We start from the raw sequence: 25,385 nt of genomic DNA, 5'->3' as shown, positions 1-25,385 counted from the left end.
AGCTGACAGTTGACATCAGCTGATCAACTAAGCGTGTGTTATGGTAGAGTTGAAAACAGCTGTTCGACATGAGAAACTGCCTCACTCTAGTATACCCCGCTGAAGTACAGGTAAGTTGTTATTTTAGTAGATTTGCACTATTTCTGTAAATTCATCGATTTTGCAAATTAAGCACTGTTATACAGTACTACTAAACCTATGCTAGTGATATTTGTGCGAATAATTTACAAGTCTAGTGTTTGCATAGACACTGTTTGATTGTTTAGCTCCTTAATTTATGTATGTTGTTAAAGATTTTGATAAATCCAAGTAGGGTACTTAAGAAGGAACAATATAAGGTTAAAACACAACTAACCTTATTGTTAAAATTATAAAAACTAGGTCTTATATTAATGCTATAAATTTATACAAAATTGCGTTTAAAAATGTAAATACTGAACAATAAAGTTAGTCAGGTTTGTACTTGCAGATTACCATTATGTTGAAATCACAATTACAATTTTCATATAACGTGTTGGAGTCTTATAGGGATTTAGCGTAATTTGCCCTCAAATTAAATGTGTGTAGCTTACATTTGAAATGTCAATCCAATAATTATTAGCTTACCATAGACTTTTTACATGTAGTCAAATACAAAAGGTAAACTATCTATAAATTGAAAAAAATCATTCTCCTGACCATTGCTGATTCATTTTGAATATATAGTTTTACTTATATTCCTAATTATGTTTGGACTTACAAAGCAAGAATGACAAACATGAATTAAAGTAGGCCTATTGGGAATGTAAGCAGGCCTTTTATACCATTGTAAAAAGTCTGAAGTTTTTTTATATGTACTTTTACATGTGGCTAGGATTACGCTGATGACTAACAATATCTTGTAGTAATTATACATTATGCGCCTGGTTATTTGCTGGTATTATTATAGAAAAAGCAAAATCAGTAATTTGGTTGTATATCTGGCAGTGAAATATGTTATAGTGACCTTGTACACAATACAAGGTACAGTACAGGGTACTTGGTATACAATGTAGAGCTTGTAGTCCAGGATTTATAGCTTTTATATCTATAAGAGTGTCGTTGACTTGTTAACAAAACGTGGGATAAGCCTAAGGGAATTCACTTACATTAGTGTTATGAGTGTCAATGAACAAAGAAGATTAGTAAACAGTTATCAGTCTGCCGAATTCTCAAGGCAATATGTGTTTTTAACAAGCGATGTTAACGACCCGGTAAAAAATGAAGTTTTTATCTTCACCCAACAAGCGGATTAATCTCAGTTGGATTTTGTTAATTATAACTTGTGCGGTATCTTAGAATCAAGCAACGTTGTTTTAATAGTAATAACTCTTTGATAATGGTCAGAAAAATATGGAATAATTGACTCTTTATTAGACTTCTTTGTCCAATAAATGAATTAAAATAAAAGTTCCCTGCTTTTTAAATCGAGTAATTCAGTACTGTAATTCGATTGGACTACTGAATAATCAAAATACAACTTTTAGGAGTCAAAAGAGGATTGAATATAGTTAATAGTTGTACAAGAAATTGCCAAAAAGCACTGAGAGAAAAGGGATTGAATAATTCCCTTTCTTTTTCAGTTGGTAGGATATTTTATTTGTTTATTTGGGATGTGGGTGCTTGTTGGTAGAATGCGAGACTTTCTCCCAAATGACTTGTATTCAAATCCCGCTATAGACATTTATGAAAAGAAAAAGACATAACACAAACTGAGCTAAGCCTACAATGCTCATCAATGAAAATATAAAATACAATTGGTCTTACGTGCTCACAATCGTATTCATTAAGATACGGTTGCAATTATTTGTGTCAAGTAGAGAGATAATAGTAATCTTCCGTATCAAAGGCAAATTGTTAAAATGAATCATTGAACCAAATTGATAATTTGATCATTCTACTTAAAGCACTTTTCAAAAGAACCTATCATATACTTGAATACGTAACCGTATGTTGAACATATACTTCTACATCTTTAAAAAATGCTTATTATTATCTCTAGTCCACGCCTAACAATCTGTAGAGGTTTTTGGATCTATTGACGTTAGACTGTTTGCTGACAGAAAGTGATGTTTAATGTTTTATAATGCCTGTTTGTTACAGCTCAAATAAAATCATAACAGCATAGGAACATTTCATTAATTCATCTCACAAGATTCAAATAGTACCATATTTGCTGTGTGCAATGAATTCTTTTTAGATAAAGATGCTCATCTAAACGACGGATAATGTTACCGTCACAGATTTTGATTGCCAGCAAATGTCTTAAAGACTGCCTAACCATGTTTTCTTCTTTACCGTTTTTATGGATCATCTAAATGGAATCCTAAGGCGTGATTCTGTCCGAAGAGTGTGTTAACTTTCAGAATAAATAAATGTACACATCCTATTCACACGATAAAACTGTAACCAGTTTAAAAATAATCATAAACTTTGATGAGTTGAGCCGCCGAAATAGTGTATTGCTATAAATACCTTAGTATGCTGAATACATTAAACGATAAGTAACTTAGAGAGACACTTATTGCAAAATGTAGCATTATGTTACATTAACTTTAATATTATCCAAAACTAAGGTCGACTCATTAAAAAGTACACGTTATCAAAGGTTTGATCAACTGTTTTCTATTAGAATAAATCATTTGTCTACAGCTTGTTTATATAGATGTAGGTCTATATACTTCATTATTTAGAAGTAAATTTATTACTCAATGTATTAATAGTCTTTTGACCGAAAAAAAACAGCTGCTCGCAATACAACGGTAAATAAACTTCTGTCAAAACAAACCCACAACAAACATTGATGTAAAAATATGAGTTTCGAAAAATTATACCGGTGATAAATGCATTGTGAAAGTTTATTCTCCAACACTAAAGTATTTTTGGTAAGTAATTTAATTTTACAACCGTAGATTAGAAATGCATCGGGTATACTATTGCCGTTCGATTTACATCCAATTAGGTGCAAAGATTGATAAAGCTCTTCCCTAATGATTAATCTCTTAGAGACTTTCCTAGATCTATTCCAGAATCATATCCTCTAGAACTTAGGTTAAAGGGTAGAATAGCCTTTAAATGGTAAAATAATATAGTGGTTATCACATCACTGACTATTGAATACTGAAGATGACATGATAAACTCCAATTTCAACTCTTGGTATTTTATTTGTTAAATATTTTGTTTCAGTTTCTAGATGAACGAAGCGAACTTCTGTCATCCACCAAATCTGCTCAAGCTTTAAGCGAAACAAAATCCACACCCCAGAATCAGTCTACGTCACAAATAAAATGGTCAAACGTCATAGAACCAGTGATGTTTTTATACTTGGTGGCAAAGGCACTCTCAGGTTAGTAAGTTGTTATAAATATTTAACATATTACGTAAATATTTTACAATGTAAGACCTCCCACAAAAGATTATATAACTTAAAATTAAGTTAAGGTAAACTAAAATCAAAATAAGTAGTCAAAAGTAATCTCGATCTATTGTTCACACGATGCATACATATTTGGAGAATACCTAATTTTAAATTACCGGTACCTTAAAAATAATCATTATTATAAAAAAAAATAATTAGGCTATCAAAACTTAAACCCATCAACTACTATACGTGTCATGCAGTTTTCTGCTCCGAACTCCTGAAACTTTGCTTTCAGACCGTCAATCCAATCTCAACCCAGACTCAACAAAGTTATCTCAACAACGCTGGCCGGAGTAGTTAGATAACTTAATACCAGAACTGGCCTTTCTCGCTTACAGATGCGGGTGGGCAGTAGTTACAATGAAAAACTAACTATGCCGCTCAAGCTGTCAGAGGTTTGGAGTTTGGGGTAAATGACCGATTCATCGATACGAATAGTTTGAATTTCAAACGGTTCAGATTGGTTGAGGATTGTTAGTTTTCAATTCGTAGTTCACTTGCTGTCAGTTTAAAACTTGAGGAACTTGAGGAGGCTTCGTAGTTAAAGCTCGAGACTATTTTCTTGACAGCACACGTTGAAATCCATTGGCTATAGTCATGACCTAGTGGTTCAAAACCCACCATAAGTCATGTAACCTAATGTAGGTTAGGTTAGGTTAGGTAACCGATGTAACCTAACCTAACCTAACCTATATTGAATACAATAATCATTTCTATGTATAGTTTTTTTCAGGTTAAAAACGCTATCTATGTATTTCTGAACTATCTCTACTAAATCGTAACAACACAAATTGTAACAACACAAATCTTAACAACACAAATTGTAATACCTATGTATAAACGTGGATGCGAGTCTATAGCAGAAGGAAAAAATATGCCTATCTGTAGAATTTAAGTGGTGCTGTTGGTGGTGCCATGTTTGTGTCTAAGATATCTAATATACTGCCTGTGGAATACTACGAACTGGAATTTTCAGTATTTTCATAAACATGTGATATAAAGTTCACTATCTTCATTCTATAGATACAGTCATCACAAACCTCCTAGAGAACCGCACCTGTCTCGTGGAGCTGAACCTTCCGGATCACAACTGCACAGAGCCGATTTCAGCTACCATCGAAGACTTGATACAACCCTCCACAGCTGACGTCATAATGGCGAGGGCTCTGGTGGAATCTTTGATACCTTCCCTCCTCACCCTGCTTGTAGGACCGTGGAGCGACATCAACGGGAGAAAGCCTTTCTTAGTAATAGCACTTGCAGGTAAGCACATGTAAGTAAGGAAGTGATGGATAGCCACGTTGAGGACAAAAGAGAACCAAAATTAAATAGGTACTGTTTTATATTAGTTTTTCCTGTAAAAAGAAACTCGGTCTTTTCCTTACATTTACCCATAAAATATCCTATGGTCAAGTTAGTGTAACAAAAAACCCACACGTAAGTTAAGGGTTGCGCTACATTTACCAAGGGAGGTAAATGTAGGCCCCGTTTGAAAATATAATTTGTAGGCTAGTCTGTTCGTTCAACAAAAAAATTGTAACGAATGATGATACACAGATTAATCAAGTTTACAATTCATCAACGATGGTGTTCTGTCAAAAATTATAGTGTAATTATGAACGATTTTTGAAAATATTACATCCATGAAAATTTTTATAACACGTCAAGAGCAGCATCTTATGATAAATTTGTTCGTCAACACAGACGTTGGTTTTATTTAATTTTATTGACCATTATTAATCACAGATTTATAAAGATGACAATCTACTTTGGAACATACAATGGCCAATTTATATTTAGTAAGGATATGGTTTAAACCCTAATATTACTATCTAACGATCCTGTTTTTTAAAACCTACATAAATTATAATCTTCTCAGTTCTAGGAAACAATCTATCCTAAAAAAACTCTTTTCATTTTAGGAACAGTGTTACATCGTCTTACTATACATAATTGATAGACTTATATGTCATTAGATATTCCATTGTTTTATAAAACTGGTTAAACTAAGGCTATTACATCACTGCATCAAACGGCAAACTATTTGTAAGGCGCCATATTGTTGTCAAAGTTCCATTAGTAAATTGATAGCACAGGGACAGATGTCATCCGAACCCCTCAAGATCAATCAAGTCTTTATAATCTCCTATGCTTTAGGAACCTTTATTATATTTGCATTAATGTTCAATTATTTTCAAATGTACTTATTCTGTTTTGTGGGATTAAACTTTGGCAATGCATGCTGCAACGAAATCTATGACGTATAGAAAGAAAATCCAATTTTAAATGTATAGTTTTAAAATGTTTATTGTGTGGATTAATTTTACATAAAAACTAAGTTGATTGCATGATGTATTGTTGTATATAAATAGATAAGTGATGTCAGAGCGAAACTGAACGATTAATTGATGTACGTATGAGAAAAATTGAATTATCCTGTATATGAGTACTATTTCCAATCATAAGTCTCTTTTAGACTCAATATAATCCTCCATTGAAAAAAATCAAAATAACATGAATTCAGAACTGAGATAAAACTGTGTAGTTGACAGTGAAGATTAAATTCTTTCCTAGTCTTCTTAACCCATTGCCTTATCTTGAAAACAGTGTTTCCATTGTTAAGGCTGCTTTTCTCGTTTGTTTGCTTTCTCGGAACAACAGCCATTGTTACGCTTGAGAAATCTTGCGAAACCTTCCCACAACGCAGCTTATCTTTTCAGTTTAACCAAAGACAATGTAAAATGTTTAAGATTGACACACTTTTAAAATCGATAGGACGTTGTGTTAGAAAATATTATCGATCACACATATATATATATATATGTAGAAATTGTTGTTATGTGTGATTAAAGAAAAGTTTAAAACTTTTAAAATCGTATGTCTAAATCCTAGCAAGAAATTGCTAATATTTATTAGAATTTTTCCATTCATTACGTCAGTGGCTGTGTCGGAAGCATGATGTACTCCAAACCAATACGTGGGTTTTCGTCTTATATACTTAATGCTCGTCATTATAGTATTTTAGTTTGTTCGATAGTGGTTTATCCCATTTTACATTCCATGCATAATGCAAAATAAGGATAATGTCGCATGTTAAGGAACATTTTAGGCTACCACTTACTTATTAATAAAAAAAAAAAAAAAAAAAACCAGTTAAACTGTTAGTCAGGGCCGGACTTGGGACTTCAGGGGCCCCGGGCAAATTTGCCAATGGGGCCCCCATTATGATTATACGAGAATATACGGTACACAATATAACGCATATTACATGCACACTAATTTTAATTAGGCAATGTAAAGGTGAATTAATATGTAAACCTGTTATAATAATAATAATAATAAATGGTCTTTATTCAGCCATTTTTCAGATATTTACAATTCTGCTTTACAAAACAACTCTTGTCATTAACCTACTTAAACTATAAATAAAAACAATCTTCCAAACAATCTAAAAACAATATATGAAATGAAATGAAATGAAATGAAATGAAAATGTGCTTTATTGTACAATTTAGAACATAAATACATTTTTTCACAGACACATAAAAACAATGGTTAATAACCGTCTGTTTTGTTGGCACTAGAGTTGTTCCATTACTTAAGATTAGAATAGTAGGCCTATTGAGCACTAAAAAGATTTATTAATATTTCTGAAATAAAGACATAAGAGAAAAGATATAAGAGAGAACAAAATATTATTACATAAGTGATAAAAAACAAAAACATACTGATCCTAACTTATCTGTAGACGAGTTTCATATACAATTATTTAGATTCAAAAGTTAAATTCTGTCACTATCTCCCATCTATACTTCCAAGCATTTTCTAGATAACTAGCTAAAGCTCGCCAATTCCTCCCATTTATAAATTGATGATATTCTATTTCGTTTAAAAAAAGTTTTCCCAGCCACAAATGTATTATGTGTTTTAAAATCGGACAAAGTGCAATAAAATGATAGACTGTTTCATTTTCATTTAGGTTACATAAAGAACATCTATAATTTTGATTGAGCCAAGGCTTGTAGTTCAGGTTGATAAGCTCTAATCTTGCTTTAAGAATCCACGAAATGGTACGAGTATTGTTGAGTTTGAGGGGACTCTTATCTCCAAGTTCAAGGTCGAGCGTGAGTAACTGGCTGTGATGGACGGAGGTGCGCGCTCGACCAACACACTCCCCCCTCCACCTACAACGTAGCCCCTCCGCTACCGACCACAACTGTTCGCTAAGCTCCGCTAAATCATCATTTTTAAAATTAATATTTATATTAAATTGTTGTCCCAGAAGCTTCCATTCTTTACTCCAAAATACATTCCTTGAAATAATTTGTTTAGCTAAAATTTTGGGCAATCTCCCTGCTGGTAACGTTAAACATTTCAATAAATAATTTAGATTTACATTCAAAGTATAAAAGTATAACTTTTCACAGCATGTTTCCAAATATAATGCATAATTTGGTGTGTTAAAAGGTAAAGAGAATAATTTTTTGAGAAATATTTTTTGAACAGATTCTATTTGATCGCTTTCTATACATCCCCACACCTGAGCTCCGTAGCAGATTGTAGCTCGCACTACCGCTTCGAAACAACACATTTTAGAACATAGCGGTACTTTTGGGTTTTTAAATAAAGCACTCCAGACTGAATTAACAGCAAATTGACCTATTCTGGCTTTTTCTTTGAAATGATTACTCCATGAAAGGGAACTTGTGAACGTGATTCCTAAATATTTGTACTCATTTACCACCTCAATAATTTTACCCATATACCACCATTTGTCGCTCGTCTTCAATTTCCCACCATTTCTAAAAACAATAATCTTTGATTTATTTAAATTTACAGTTAAATTCCATGTCCCACAGTAGGTTTCTAAATTTTTTATCATGTGCTGCAGCCCGGTACTAGTTGGAGACAGAAGAATAATGTCATCAGCGTAAAGCAACATATTTATTTTCGATCCACCAAAATGGCATCCACCTCCTACCGCCTCCGGCAGGTCATTGATAAATAAACTGAATAAAGTCGGTGAGAGATTGCAGCCTTGCCTCAGACCTGTGTTAGTTTCGAAACTGTCAGTTACGCCTCCTTCACACCACACACTCGAACTGGTGTTGTTGTAGTAGTTTTTTAATACATTCAGCATGCGCGTCGATAATCCCAAACTTGACAGTTTAAAAAACATTGATTTTCGATCGATTGTATCAAAAGCCGCACTAAAGTCAACAAAAAACGCATAAAGTTTCCCCCCTTTTTGTGATAGACGTAACTTAACCATACAAGCAAGATTAAAAATGTTATCAATGGTGGAGTAACCTTTCCTAAAACCCGCTTGGAATTCCGTTAATATTTCATTTTCTTGAACCCACGTTTGTATTCTATTGTTTATGAGACTTGTGAAAATTTTGGCCACGCTATCAATAAAAGATAATCCACGGTAGTTTTCAACTAAATCGAGGTCTCCTTTTTTGTGTAGAGGGAAAATAATTGAGGTTTTGAAAGATTTTGGAACAATTTCACTTTTTAAAATTTTGTTGTAGATTATTAATAAAATAAACAAAAAATTTTCGGGTGCATTTTTGAAAAATTCATAAGGAATTCTATCTGACCCCGGGGCCTTATCACCGGGGCGCCCTTACTGCGCCAGAGGGTCTAGGTAGAAGGCCCTCACTGCGCCAGCACTTAAATCTACCCCCTAAAATCAGAACTGTACTGCGCCAGAGCGGTGTTTTCTTTGTAATAATAGTTCTGAGAGAAACTGTCGTAATAATGAGTTATTCAGTGTGATACCGTATACCTAAATTCAGTGTGTTAATCAAATCAAACTTATTTATCCACTTATTTATAAACACTCTGTGACTTATACAATCATAATACCTACTGTATTTTGTGCTAAAACCTATTACTACAATACTCAATCTACTTTATGAAATACAAACTTGAGTAACAATGCTGATCCAAATATTAATATCTGCTTCTAGTTGTTGGTATAATCTATTCTATATATAATTCAGTTTTAAAAATCTTTGTACAACTAAATCTAGAGTTCTACTGGACCGATTTTATTAATTAATGGGTCGTTGGAAAGCTTAAGTCGTGTAGATTTGCAAATAATTATGAATCTATTCTATATATAATTCAGTTTTAAAAATCTTTGTACAACTAAATCTAGAGTTCTACTGGACCGATTTTATTAATTAATGGGTCGTTGGAAAGCTTAAGTCGTGTAGATTTGCAAATAATTATGAAAGATTGTTTTTGTTATGATTTATGGTGAATTTTTTTAAAAAACATGTTTTCCATAAGAAATACATTGAAAACGGCGTTTTTCACACTTTTTATTTGGGTGCGACTTTTTGCGGTCTTTTTTAGTGTTTCCAAGAAGTGTATGGTACCAATTTGTAGGAAATTTTATTCTCTTTCAGAATATCACCTTCCACTTTAGTCGATTTCCTCACCATTTAAAAGTTATTTGCAAAAAAGCTAAGCAACCTCCGAATTTATAGCAATGAGAAAATACTGAGTTAGGGATATTTTTGTTAAACTTTGTACAACTAAATCTAGACTTCTACTGGACCGAATTTGTTAATTAATGGGTCATTGGAAAGCCCAACTCATGTAGATTTGCAAATAATTATGAAAGTGTGATTTTATTAAATCTTTGTGGTAAAAAAGTAAAAATAACAAAAATACATTAAAAACTGTTTTTTCAAGTTTCTGTTTTCAAGTTTCTATTTGTAGCCAGCTTTTGGCTGCCTTTATTAAGCATTTTCAATAGATGCATAGTAGTTGTTTGTAGTAAATTTTATTCTCTTTCAGAATATCCCATCCACGTTGGTCGATTTACCTATCATTTAAAAGTTATTGGCAATAATCTAAGTGATCTCCAAATTTATAGTAGTGAGAAAATACTGAATTAGATATATTTTTGTTAAACTTTGTACAACTAAATCTAGACTTCTACAGGACCGATTTTGTTACTTAATGGGTCGTTGGAAAGCCTAATTTGTGTAGATTTGCAAATAATTATGAAAGTTTGATTTTATTAGATATTTAAGGAGAAAAAATAAAAATAAACAATAATACATTTAAAACTCATTTTTTCCCAAGTTTATATTTCCAAGTTTATATTTGTAGCCAACTTTAGGCTGGGTTTATTGAGTATTTTCAAAAAATACATAATAGTAATTTGTAGGAAATTTTATTCTCTTTCAGAATATCACCTTCCACTTTGGTCGATTTCCTCACCGTTTCAAAGTTATTTGCAAAAACTTTAAGCAACCTCCCAATTTATAGTGGTGAGAAAATACTGAATTAGAGATGTTGTTGTTAAACTTTGTACAATTAAATCTACAGTTATACTGAACCGATTTTATTAATTAATAGGTCATTGGAAAGCCTAATATGTGTAGATTTGCAAATAATCATAAAAGTTAGATTTTTTTTTAAGATTTACTAGGTGAAACCCGTCATAGTCGACAGTTACTGTTGAGGTTGCAAGCAAGATCGTTTGACTATAAATCAATGATAAATAACTACATTTTTTGAGCAATTTGTGTTGTACGTCATTTAGCTGTGTGCTTAGGTAGTCCGATCTTAATAATCAATCGCTCAAATGAAAACTGGTATTTCACTTAAGGTGTTTAGACCAAAACATATAGGGTAATGTAATTAGAACTGCTGGAATACAACTTTAATGAAGTGAAAAATAAAAAAATCTAATTTAAATTCTTTCAAAATATACGTCAAAATGAATGCCGATGCTTAATGGCAAATCTGTGGTTACTCCATTTTTAGTTTAGGGCCAAAATTATGAAAATCGGTTGGGTAAAAGAGTTAACCCGACTCGGAAAAGAAAAACCAATAATTTTTAAAGATGGCAATAATTGGTTTACCAGTATGCATAATCTAACTATCTAATGTTATGTGCTTAATCTGTACCATTAATATTAGAGAGTAAAGTGGTGTATGGGTTTCATAACCATTATTTTACTAGAGACCGTTGTATTTAACCACAACGGGCACTGTTGCTAGTGAAATATAATTGAATAAAATTTTAATTATGATTTTTGAAGTGAATAATTCTGTCACAATCATAATAGAAATAACAATATGTCGAAATTCAGTTTGTATTTTCTATAAGTATACTATATATAGGCTAACATTAATGGGAAGGCGAATGATATTCCAGAATACATTTAAACATTAAAAAAGTGTATTAGTTCCCAATATACAATTTTCCAAAAAGATTTATAATAAAACAACACTACAAACACACTACAAACTTTCGGTCGAGTTTTCAAACACGGGGCTCTAGCTCTCGTTTAATTTAATTTATGCCGGATAATCGATTTAAAACATTAATAATTATTATTTATTCTTGGGTTAGTAAAGTATGTCCATTGCCTTGAATGCGTTCAACATTTTGGACCGCAAACATTTAATCTTTAATATTTATGGATTATCCTAGTTAACCTAAGTGATCAAATTAGTAGTATTCGTCTTAGTACTATAGAATCAATCCAAGTATGTATGATCAAGGTTTAGTATTCAAATAGAAATGGACTAAATAATTTTTCAACGCCTGTTATTTTATGAAATGAACTGTGAGTGGTCTTAATATTTAAATATTACTGTTTTTCTAGTAAAAAAACTTTCATTACTTAATATGCCCTCTGCCATCTCCATAGCCACAGGTCTTATGACTAATTATATGCTAAAACAATACCTAGTAAGAAATCAAATTCTATATACTTGCAGCTTTAAATGAAATAAGAAAAATGGTAATAACAATTACATATTATATGCCACCAATTTTTCATAACTTTTGTTAATCTCTGCAGCAACTATTTCATTTCAACATAACAAACCATACCGCAAAATTAATGTAAATGTCCCTGACTTTAAACTAATTTCAACAATTTTTCCTGACTTAAGAGCATTAAAAAAATTTTCTTAACTTTGTATGTATATGGAGACTTTAAATAAATAACTAAAAAAACTAACAAAGAGCTAGGCAAGTATAAAGAAAATACAATAAGTTGTTATTTGGACATCTCCACCGTTCCTCTAGGGTGATCTTTGACGTAACTATATACGTTTTCAACTATATAACTAACAAAGTTTTCCCCGTTCACTCAAAATTTTCTTCATGATTAAAAACTAAACACTTTAATTCAACGCTAACAAAACGAAACTCAACAACTAAAAACACATTGAAACAAAATAACAACTACAACTCCTCACGTTGAAAACTAACGAACAATTGAAATTATTTCAGGAGGGGGATCAAATACGACAATATAAAAATATGTGACCAATAATAAGTGGGGAAAACAAAGTTGAAAATATGAATTCCAAATGACGAAAGCTGTGATGTTTGTTTACATTCGCAATACCAATGGGTAGATTAACCAGAAGGCGCCCCTCGCCTACCTGGACTAGTGCTGGCGCAGTACGGGTGTTTGCTAGAGAGGGATTATTTAGTCCTGGCGCAGTAAGGGTCTACCCCTTATCACACTTTAATGTTTTCAAAATATTCTTCAGTTCAGCAAGAGTGAAGTCACTATCTAATCGGCAGTTATCTATAAGCGGTTCCGCATAGCTGATCGCACCTGCTCTGATTGGGGGATTCAATAAATTCCTAAAATGTGTTATCCATCTTTCAGGCGATATTTCTCCCACAACATTACTACCTTTCTTTTTTAATGTGTTTATGGACCGCCAAAAAGATTTACTGTCACATTTCATATTACTTAAATCAAATATAACTTTATCATAATAAGACCTTTTCTTTATAACACACAATGTCTTATAAATATTTGACTGTTTTATATAATCGAGTTTGACTATCTTTGAATTTGTTTTCCTATATAGGTTAAGAAGCCTAAACATTCTTTTTCTTTCAGCTAAGCATTTGTAGTCAAACCATGGCTGCTTATTTCCTACTTTATTTTTTCCTACGACATTGTTTTGTTTGTGTTCAGACGACCTTAAGATACACTCCATTAACTCATTCACATTGTCCTGGTTGTTATTTGAGATTTTAACTTGCACTAAGTTCAGCTTAATACGTTCATTGTAATTTAAACAATCATTGGTGGACCATTTTAATTTAGGTAATAAAGGTAATAGCTTCCCCTCATTCTGTCCCTCTGCACCTGGGCTCACAGCAATTAAACTAACTTCACAAGGGAGATGGTCAGACCCCGGGTATGGCACAACTTTAAAATCACTAACCATGGATAGACAGTTTACAGATACCAATGCATAATCAATAACTGAAGAACCCACTGACCCTATAAACGTGTACTCCCCGTCCTTATCACTTCTGGATCTCCCATTCAAAATAATAAATCCCATGTTGTTCATAACATCTAGAATCTTACGCCCTCTCACATTAACTGTCTTATCTTTTGATCTTCTACCATCTTCAAGGTTTGTTGTTATATGCCCTATCTCTCCACCTGAATATCCCTGTTCTTCCCCAGTTCTCCCGTTTAAATCCCCTAACAGAACCCAATTATCCATTTCATTATTACTAATTAAATTAACTAATTCCTCAAAATCTCGCTCCCAGTGGTTATAATTTAAATATAATGGCAGGAAACAAATTGAATTTTGTGCATTAATGAAACTCGCCTTTACAATATTATAATTATGGACCTTATCAACTTCTAAACAATCAATAAATTTTGACTTTTTATTGATAGCAATGATTTCCCCTCCACTATATCTCCCCACCCTTCCTTCTCTCACTGCTAACTTGAAAAACAAACTAAAATTTGACAATTTATCCGAAACTATATTAATATCAGCTTCTGAAATAAAAGTTTCTAACATAAAAACTAAATCATAACTTCTTAAAAATTCTAAAAAATAATTATCATTGAGCTTGTTTTTAAGTCCACAAACATTATACACACAAGCCCTGAAAAGTCCCTGTGGAATACCTTTTCCCGTTGGATGATAGTCTTGACTCGGCTGGTCGTCCTGGGAAGGATTGGCGTCGCCCTCTCACGCCGCGTCTTGGAGTGAGGATGTCATGGACCCATCTGTGTGATGCGGACCCGTGGATGCTGCGCTTCCGGACGTCCCGTCTTCTACCACCTGCTTAGCTGCCTGTGCATAAGTCTGTGTTGGAGTAGGTGTCTGCGTTTGAGATGGTGCTTCCTTATCAGACTTCCGCTGTGCCAGTTTAGTGAGAAAGTCAGAGAAATCGTGACGAAACAGCTTTTGAAGGGCCATCCCTCCGTTTATTGGCCCGTTTCTCAAACACCCTTCTTCCCATGTGAATCGGTGTCCTTTCACATCGAGATGATCGTGGAATAAAGGCATCTTAAGCTTACCCGCCACTCTTTCAATTTCACTCCGCACTGCTACCAAATGGGATCGTCTGTCTCTAATTTCCCTCGGAAAATCCCGATGAATTATATATCCCGTTCCTCTTAACTTTGTAGTCTGGCCGAGAATGTAGGTTATATCCGTATCTTCTGGTATATGGGCAATGATTGACTTCCCGTCTCTACCCAGGGGATGGGCTCTATTAACCCACACTTTGTCTATTCCTAACACATCCTTGCAGAAGTTTCTTACCACCTCCCTAAAGTCAGCATTTTTCCCATACCACGTCAAACCCTTAAAAATGAGGTTGTTTCTTCTTGATCGGGACTCAAGGTCAATTAACCTTTCACAGTTACTTTTCTCCTGCTTCCTTAGGCTAACAACTTCTTCCCTTAAGATCTCATTTTCGGTGACTAATTCCTGTATTTTTACGTTAATGTTACATACATCATCCTTTGTGGCTAACCTTTGAAGCTTCTCATCCAACTTACTTTCTAACAGTTTGCTCATACCTTCCATTAGTTGTGCTAGGCTCATCTCCCCTACTTTTTCGTCACCCATTGCTGAGTTAACCTCGTCGTCCGGACTGTCTGGTGAGATATGTAGTCGGTTGCGCTTACTTCTCGGTTTGGCTGGTGTGAAGTAGTCCCCAATTTTTGAATTTGGCATAAGGAACTTATAAACACAGTCACTGAAACTTCACTACCTCACGGTAACTCGCGTCACCAACTTGCGTTACACTGACAGACGCCTGTTCGCTCCGGACGGTGACGACCACGTTGTCACGGCGCGATCCCGTACTCGACTATTTCACCGTAACGGCAAGCCCTCTGATAACATAAAGTTACGAAATAGTGTCCTCGTAGTTAGCCCTAAGCCCTTATCAACACTCAGATAATCACCACTCGCTATTTACTTTGCTAAATGACTCTTAAATACGGAGCTGATATAAGACTCTACTAACTGCCACTACGTCAGTAGTGCCAACCCCTCCTAAAAACAATATAAATAATCAATCTTCGAAATGAACTCTGTGGTGATACAATGTAAAAACAATCAATATAAACTATCCATAAAAAACAATCTATAAAAGCGATCTGTTAGAATAGTATCATTGACTCCCTTGTCTATGATAGTATGCTGTATTTTGCATTAACTAATTTTATGTAATATTTAAGTCTGAAAATAGCTACAATGTACGGTGTTATGATTTGTTCTTGTTGTAACTGTATTTACAGTTATTATTTAGTTATTTAAAAATTTAATATACCTAGCAGGTACCTTACACATTTTTGCAATACATTAAAATGTAGGCCTAATATCCTTTGCAACAAATAATGAAAATTATAGATAAAAATAAAAATAAAATAACACATACTTGTAAAAGTTTAATTTAAATTTATTTTTTACTGTAATACACATTCTATTTAGTGATTGAATGAAAACGAAACCCCAAATAAAAAATAACTGACATTAATTAATGGAATAATTAGTTATATTTAAACAGGTGCTGTAAGTCAGAGATAGCATTAACTTTTAAAGCTTTAATTTATTTTATAACTTACTACTATGATTTTACTAACAAACCTTTTACTACGTTTATAAGATACAAGTCAAAACAATTTTAAAGTTTACTTTTTATAGATTAATCATTATTCGGTTTAGAACATAGTTATTTTCCCTATAAATGTCACTTCCCACTCTGATATGTTGGCCCCCTTTTCCGACATTTCTTAGCTGTACTAAAACTATTAAACCATAAACTATGACTTATGTTTATTTTCATAATGGTTTTGGTGTGGAATTCTCGTTTGTATAACATGTTAAAGTCCTAGCATGAAAAGTACCATTAAGAACTTAACAAGTTTGAGTTTTTTCTTGACGAGTAAAATGTTAAAGCTAACCATTTATATGAGTAACTGAAAGATGTTTAAATTAAATGTATCCAATATCATCGATTAATACAACACAAACATAACATTCAATACAACATTACTCACTTCAGCTTTGTTCTTTGTAGTTTTTGCAGAATTATTAATAAAATACAAAAAAAAGTGCGAAAATGTCAACCAAAAACACATTGGGAGTAAAGTGATTTAAATTGTTTTGGATAGGCGATAACCGATAAGGCATTGTATCACATTGTATGTATGCGTATGCGCGTGCGTGAGACAGACAGGACTAGTCAGGATCCCTTATCAGCTCATTATCATTTATTGTTGCAGCTGCTTCTGCTTATTTCTTCAATTTCTTGTTTACGATTTAAGTCGACAACGCTCGCCCGCTCCCAATAAATGTAATCAGACGACCCTAGATGTTATAAAATGTCTATATAAATTTTTTTATCGTACTGGAACTGTATGATTTTGACTCTAACGACTAAATTGGAGATCCAAATTTCGACGTATAACCTAATTACTATTTTACAAAACCTTTTAATTGAATGGTTAATATAAACTTCTGCCCCGTAAAATCATGATTGGTATATTCTTAGAGGTAAAAGAATAACATTTAATAAAACATAAACAGAGCAATATTTTTATTTTTCAAAAGTATTGAACAATTAAGGTACAAGTAACAACAACAAATAAGATTCAACTCCATTGAATCTCCATTCAACCCAACACAATTGTACAAGTTACGTTTACGTTAGGACAAGAGTTTTTAGATTATTTATTGTAATTTTTGCCCCAAGCGAAGGGGCCCCTTCAATTCGATCGCCGCGGCCTTACGTTCGTGTGAACGGCTTCATTGAAACTGAAACTGGTCCGTTCAGCCTAGCAGCTATGCTCGTGTAAACTAGGCCTAAGCGCGGGGCCCAGTGCAACCCTGAGGAAAAGTCCCTTGAGTCAAGAATGTTGTTCCTAGTAATACCTTAAAATTCACCTAACAATAACCTTAAATATAGGATAACAACAATAAAGCTGTTAAAAAAGAAGGGCATTCGGTAAGTGTCTGATTAATTTTTGAAGTTATTAATAAAAACTACTGTGCAAGGGGCCCCCTTCGGGGCCCCCCTAGGCCCGGGGGCCCCGGGCGCTCGCCCCGTCCGCCCCTAGGTAAGTTCGGCCCTGCTGTTAGTCCGCAATGAATATTGATTGATGAAATACGGTAACAACTTTTTAAAGATTATCCTTTACTCAACAATACATGACTTTATTCTATAAACTGTATTTAGTTCTAATATTTAATCCTCACAGTTCAAAATAGTAGTAAGAATATATTTTGCCACACTACGAAGTTTTTCGCCATTTTACAAACGTTTATTGGAGGCCGAAAGCTACCTGTTGCTGTCCATGCCAGCTGTGGACCGAGCAGGTTTTTATATCCCTAGGGCCGAAAATCGGGTGCACGCTTACTTTCATAAAACATTAAAATATTAAATATTAAAACACACAATCAGTATCCATGGCATTGCAATAGAATTGTTTTATTGTCACCGCTGCCTAGCAACTATTTATTATTATCTTTGTGATTCCTCAAATTATTTAAGTTGTAGTTGTTTTCACTATTCTATTAGTGTGCATTATTGTGGTGAATAGTGGTTATCGGTTGTTCAACGCAATATTCAGCCTGATGACATATATTTTACATTATCTCTTTAATATTCCCATAATACTCTTAACTCCTTCTTAAAACTCTTACCTTCTAAGCCTCCCATCTGCAGGTCAGATGATTTCCTACCTCACCTGGGGGTGTCTCGCCCTCCTCCACGGCATCAACCCTCCGACGTTCCTGTTCGCCTCGCTGCCGATTTCCCTGACGGGGGGAAGTCCCATCATCTTCCTCTTGGTATACTGCTACATCACCGATATCACTGACGACCATAGCCGCCCCTTCAGGTCAGTTTAAGGTAATAGATACTAGACTTTCTGAAATTTCATAGATTATTCTCACTAACTTTGTCTTTGCCATTTGAGCCACAAGGAGAAATTAGTATTTAATCAGTCGATTCGTTTGGGCTTCTTCGTTGAGGGAGAAAACGTCATAGTGTGAACTGATGTATGGAAATATACGAACGTAAAATTTACCGGGAAACACATTACAGTGAATAAAAAATACCTAACGGGTTCAAATTGTATTGTTATGTCTAATAATTAATTCATTGTTAGTGATTGTAAATTGGTGCTGTTCCTAATTAAACGCGGAATCAAATTATCTTTCATCCTTGTTCGTTTTCGAGTCAGGTTTTTCTAGGTCTTACGGAACAATGTTTTGAACAATACAAAGATAAAACAACTCCCGTTGTGTAAGATTTAGCTTGTTTGAAACGGTTTGGATCATAATTTCTAAGTCAAAAACTTTAAACGTTATTTCCCATCAGAAAACAAGAGCGAAAATTTTAAATATGGGGGGGGGGGGGGGTAAAATTAGAAACAAATAACTTTTTGTGATTCGTGGGTGGTTCGGGACCAAGCCATACAATATTGCCAATAAAGTGCAGTAAAGAAAGTCCTTTGGTGAACAAGTGTTAGTTATGGATACGATGTAACTTAGTGCCTCGACGAAGTTAAAACTGATTGAGTAGCTGATCAACTTATAAGAATATGATTAGGTTAGGTCTAATGTTAAACAAATATTCGTATGGTAATGATCTTCGCTCATTCTCATACGTGACTTCGAAACGTACTCCTATAGTTCGGCCGCTTAGAAAACGACCTGCGCGCTAATGCTAAACCAATGCTGAAGGAGGTCGTTTTCTAAGCGGCCGACCTATAGTTATTTTACTACATTATTTAACTAAACATATTAATAATACACTTTAATGATAACCACACATACTTTTTGTCAAAACTACCAGACTATTATTAAGTCGTACCTTCTAAAACATTGAACTGTCTATTGAGTCCAACTTTGTACCAGGTTGTCATTGTTGACGCTCGCCATCTTCACCAGTTCCATCGTGGGGATCGCATTTGCTCCTGTGATCGTAGCTGTGCAGGATACCCTCAATCCTTATCCTCTTGTGTTCTTCATCAGCACCACCATCCTCGCTGTCACTGTCATCTATACTATCTTCGTCATCAGAGAAACCGTCGATGTCCTTCCAGTAAGTGCGGTCTTGTTAAGATCACTGTGCTCTTTTGTCTTACTTATCGGGTGGGCCATCTTTTTTAGTGGGGTCTCTCAGGCTGACGAATAATAAATATGGCCACATTTATTGTGTAATAATTATTGGGATGGAGACCTCTAGTTTTCGCCGATATTCTTTTTGCCTGGTGGCATTTAAAAGAGGTGTCACTTGATGGGGATCTACGTTTAACATGTTCTAGATACCTAAAAACTTCCCCATTTGGGGTTCCGGCCAAAGCTGGGATACCCACAAAAAGTGAACTTTTATGCCATTTAGGGGTGAGCACAGTTCAGTTTACCTGGTGTAACCCATTAACAAGTTAATAGTGGATATCCATATGTTTTCTTAACTCAGTATAACATATTGTACAGCGAAGTTCTGCTTGGAACAAGGCAAGCAGTTATTTCACTCTTCATGGCAAAAGTAGTTCTATTTCACATTTGGACACTTAAAATTAACCTTATTAATTTAATTAATTAATCGACGGTTTATTAGAACAAAACCTTTAACATAAAAGAATACTCAACCTAAATGTTAATTTGAAACCGCATGGGTCATTTTCTTAAAGGTAACACTATTTGGAGCGTGGGTTGGTGGGAGGGGAAGAGAAAGTTCAAACTTTTAAATTCTTATGGGGTTTTATGAAATTTACTTGTCGTTAATAGTCAATGGAAAACAATTGCCTTAACAGTTTATAACTGGAGGCCTATTTTTGTTATGCAGGACAGAGACAGTTGTTTATTCGAGATGAGTCATCTTACCCACATGGCTGTAGCCTGCTTCTCCAAGCGTGAGGGTAGAGCAAGGTTCATGATCCTGGCTATCATAGCCTGTCTGTCCATCAACGTCTTTATCAATGAAGGTAAACGAAAACAAAACACTTTACTAAGATATAGTACATAAAAAATCTACTTTAGTTGAATACCTGAATACGTTTTCAAAAATATGATTTTGAGCGAAATTCTTTATAGAGTTTGTTCACAAATGTTTACGAGTCTGCTTTTATACATTCTTCTATCAGTGAGAAAAAAAACAATCAGAGGTGGTTTGAGTAGACAAGAAATGTGTACCTTAACTTTGTGTATTAACTTCCACATCTTCATTTGATTTACGTTTAATTGTTCCGTCTGTTAATTCGTTATTTGATTTCAATTTAATATAATTAAGATTGTGTATACAAACCTGTATAGTACCAACTCCACGATCTCTTGCATAGTGTACACTTTTTCTTTTGCATGTATTTAATATTTTATATTTCACAGAGTTTTCGTGTCAATTAGCGTTTGACGTTTGAAATATAGATAACAAGTAAAAAGGGCCGATTCAGTAAACTGTATCTCTACTTGAAAATCTGCAAAAAGTATAGGTGAAAATGTATGATGGTCAGTAACATGGAGTCAGGAAAAAGTAAAAGAAGTTAGTTTTTGCACTCAATATTTTGGGTACCATTAAAAATTGGTTAAAACCCTAATGTAACTTACCGTCTTAAAACATCTAGTTTTGGTATCCTACTTGTAGCTGGTAGCTATGTACAATCTACAAAAATTACATACACTTTTTGTATACACATGTTTTATTTGAAACGTTACAGGCGAAGGAGCGATCCTGTATCTGTCTGCAAGAGAGATGTTTTCATGGTCACTTTCCGACTATACAATCTTCCTCTGCGTCAACTGCATTGCTGGTATCGTATGACTTATTAATAAAAAATGCCTGACGTTCATTTTTTTGAAATGGTTTCCATTCTACAGTAAATCTAATGTCAGTATCACAATGCATATATTTTGTGAGCACGTGTGCTTGACTATTTTGCGTTTATTTTCTAGTGAAGTTTAGAAAATGTATTTTTAGAAAGGTCCAAAACCTGGTTTCGCTAATATACAAAATAACCCCGAAGAGAAATATAATATGAATTTCCATTTAGCCCAAATACCCAATTTTTTGTAAATATAAGGTGGACTAACCCAGGAAATGTCGAATGTCGAAATTATTACTTTCAGTTTTCCTAAAATAGCTACCCCCACATTGGAAACTTAACTTAGAACACAATGTAACTTTTTACCTGGACCTGAGACTAAAGATCTAATGCTCCTACTATACTTCTTCTACCACAACGGAAATTTGGCTCCCTGGCACTCTAAATACAACATTTTACAAACTGATCCCAATATCTACACTTATTCAAAGCAACAGCTTTCTGAAGGTCAGCATTATTTTTGACGATACTTCAATCCAAACGAACAACATTGATTACCTTTTCCTCTTAACAGTAAAATACTTCAATTATTAATCTTATTTTTATCAGTTATTTGACTACAGTGAGAAGTCAGGTAAAAGTAAAAATTTGACTATTTTTATGATTAGTTTTGTTTAAAGCGCATTTAAAGAATAATTAAACATAAACTTATTGAAAATGTCTTAATAATAAATCCTTTCACATGGCTTGTGTACAAAACTGTTTAGTAAAAACACAACATTTAGACTTTTAAAAAGAATACGTAACGGATACATTTGCAATTAGAAAATAAATAAATAAACAACGAAATACTTTATATTTGTGACAAAATATAAAGTCGACGCAAAACCATATCCTGAGAGATCGTATATATGTCGTTTGGTGGCCAATGTTTATGGCGTGAATCCATTAACTCCAGTGTCGATGTGTTCTATGAATGACATTATTCAAATGAACGTCATGTATGGATGATATTATTCAAATGATCGCCGTGTATTATGAACTTTGCATATCATAATTGATTGTCATCTACCGTGTTTTAATGGGTGTGTTATTGTTGTTTGCTAGGTGTTTAATTGCTTTGCGTAACGTAAATGTGTTTGTTATGAAGCATCAATAGTAGTTTCCACATACATTATCTTGATGACATTACACAGTGTTTCAAATAAGCATTCACTGTGTTTTACTGTTCATAATATTGAATGTGGTTTACTTATTTTTTTGTATAACATATATTTTACAAAAATAAAACGCAATTTTAGAGTTGATGATTTCTTTGGACACAAAGTGTGACGTTTTAAGGGTCACTCTTAGTAGCAGAGGTAATTATCCGTTTGAAACGTCTAAAGAACAACCATCTAATGTCACCAAAATTAGTGTAAGGGGAAGGAAAGCTTACTTTAACCAGTTCAAGTAGTAAAAGTAGTGATGTTCAAAGGTGGTTTAGGGTTTTTTGGGTGTTACTAGCCTAGTGATTAGGGTCTCAGTCTTCCGTGCGGGAGAGATGGGTTCGATTCCCAGTACATCCACAAAACTTAAATGGGTTTGGGATACTTCCCTTTGATATTTGATATTGACTGGCGTAGACACAAGCAAAAGACACAAAGAGCGTCAATCTTCAGCTTTCATTCCCAGTAATGGTAAGTCCACTGGCCTATTCTTGCCGTTTATCTAACAGCGCCTCCATCAATAATAATGGTGTTGGTGTTCAACTTTTAATATATATAACAGTTGATTTACCTCACCAAAAGCATGCCCTTTAACAATGGGATTTCAGGTCCTGGGTCCGTGGTAGGAGTATGGCTGTCTACATCACTACTCGGTCTCTCTAACATGCAAGCTGCCTCCGTCACTCTAGCCACTAGATTGATTCGCTCACCTGTCATGGCATTGGCTACTGCAGGATGGCACTTCTACTTGGCCAACCTCGTGTGTTTCTTCTCCTGTGCCTACGCCCCCCTGGTCCGGTCCGAGCTGGGGCGACTGGTGCCTAGGGAGGATCTAGGTATTTGCTAAATACATACTTTACCCATAATTTTGTATAATGCATTCAGGACGAGTGAGACCATGACGTGGTTTTAAAAATCCACTCTAAAATATTTGCCACCATAATTGACTATAAGAACCAAGCTGAATAACATGTGGTTCTCTTTGTTTAATTTTGGCCCATCTTAGCATTCTTTTATGATAAGTTTGTAGTTAAATATTAATACGCTAGTGGCAAATAATCTTATTATTTATCTGGATGTCTTGTATTCTAGCAAGAGTGTTTATATTTAAATAATTTTTATTATTTAAATATTTTGACACACTCTTTTTACAAGTTAACATATCTGTACCCTAATTTGCATTCCTTGTTTTAATTATGGAGCTAGGAGTGTGCAAAATGGATACATTAGAATTTTATTATTTTTTTAGTGTGCTGTGAAATGGTAAATTACTCTTTTGGTTGATGTATACATTATTTGACTGACTTATTGACTGCCCAGGTAAGATATTCGCTTTAACGGCGTTTCTGGAGTCTATGACCACAGTCCCGGCCACACCCCTATACACCACTGTATACACAGCGACATATTTGTACGCTCCTGGCATAGTCTATTGGTTATCTGCAGGCTTCACTGTCATGGCTGTCATATTGTTGACGTGAGTATTTTCATTAATGCAAAACACATTGTTGATTATAATTTAAGGAATTTGTGTTGTTGGTACTGATACAAGAAAATTCTTTCAACTAATTTTTGATACATTTGTAGATATTTGATTGGTATTGTCGGACACTGTGACAGGTCAACGTCTGTTACCATTGCAACTCCTTTTGCATTTAAGTCTTGCGATATATTCAGTATAAGTATGGATGTATGGAAATATGTTTGGAAGGCGTGGTTTATTGTATTGTATACTGGTAAATATACCCAGTGATACTTTTATTGTTATGTATACTTAATAATTTATTTTACAAATTACACCTTGTTATGAGGAGTATTTATCTAAAAAAAAAAGATAAACGTTTAATAACACTAGTAATAATCAAGAAGTTATTGAGTATTTATCGTTTTCATTAGGACTTTAAACTAGATAGGGTGATTTAGCAACTCAAAACACACATTTATACAACTCAAAAGTCACTTCTTGAAACAGTTTTTAGTTTGGAATAAAATAACAATTCACGTATAGGGAACCAAAAACCTACTGCAGGGAGAACAGTGTTTCAGGGACAAGCTATTTAATTTGGAATGTAAAAAATAACATGCAAATAAATTAGAAAACTTAGAAATATAAAAATATTCGTTCAGCTGATTTTCCATCTGATCAAAAATTTTGTCCTATTTAAAAGAACATTTAATGTTCTTTTAAATAGGACGTAAAGAAAATTTTCCGAACACACTGAACATTTTCCGAACACATCGAAGATTTTCCTCCAATACATGCTTCAATTATTTGCGATTTATTGTTTTATGTTGGACTGCACCTCACACAGGAACGTCTTCAAAGAATGCCTTATGAAGTAAACAAATCACAACTTGTAGAACAAATACACAAATACACTAATACAATAATAAACCATCTGTCACCTACATAATGTCTCGATACAAAGTATATGTTCTCAGGTCAGTGGTGATAGCTCAGAGGACGGTGAATGGGGCGTGTTACGTCACAAGAACACATTCCAACTACGCCAGAATACACGAGTGAACTTCAAATAACTCACCTGCAATCCTATCTGTGATATTAAAGCTTTGTATAGATTAGCTAACTTCGATAAACCTTACTGTATACGATTAATAATACTCTCATA

The 25,385-nt window shown here is 33.9% G+C and overlaps 1 protein-coding gene across 2 annotated transcripts; it reads left to right on the top strand.

The window, feature by feature from the left end:
- Positions 1 to 8: 8 nt before the first annotated feature.
- On the top strand, positions 9 to 25,385 carry LOC128987488 (proton-coupled folate transporter-like). Of its 2 annotated transcripts, none has more exons than XM_054408356.1 (10): positions 9 to 110; positions 3,206 to 3,365; positions 4,464 to 4,703; positions 18,445 to 18,619; positions 19,641 to 19,827; positions 20,575 to 20,713; positions 21,443 to 21,535; positions 23,364 to 23,591; positions 24,076 to 24,232; positions 25,198 to 25,385. In XM_054408356.1, the coding sequence occupies exons 1-10, from the start codon at positions 69 to 71 to the stop codon at positions 25,280 to 25,282; spliced, it is 1,506 nt and encodes a 501-aa protein (XP_054264331.1). In that variant the 5' UTR covers positions 9 to 68; the 3' UTR covers positions 25,283 to 25,385. The 2 variants fall into 2 exon arrangements, with proteins under 2 accessions (XP_054264331.1, XP_054264329.1); XM_054408354.1 differs by lacking the exon at positions 9 to 110 and adding an exon at positions 2,802 to 2,903.

This window comes from Macrosteles quadrilineatus, unplaced genomic scaffold (genome assembly GCF_028750875.1).
Source record: "Macrosteles quadrilineatus isolate MER2022 unplaced genomic scaffold, UCM_ALF_1.0 Scaffold_2__2_contigs__length_208266976, whole genome shotgun sequence".
In the NCBI taxonomy this organism is placed as follows: Eukaryota; Metazoa; Arthropoda; class Insecta; order Hemiptera; family Cicadellidae; genus Macrosteles; species Macrosteles quadrilineatus.
This window is presented reverse-complemented; position numbering and strand designations above follow the sequence as displayed.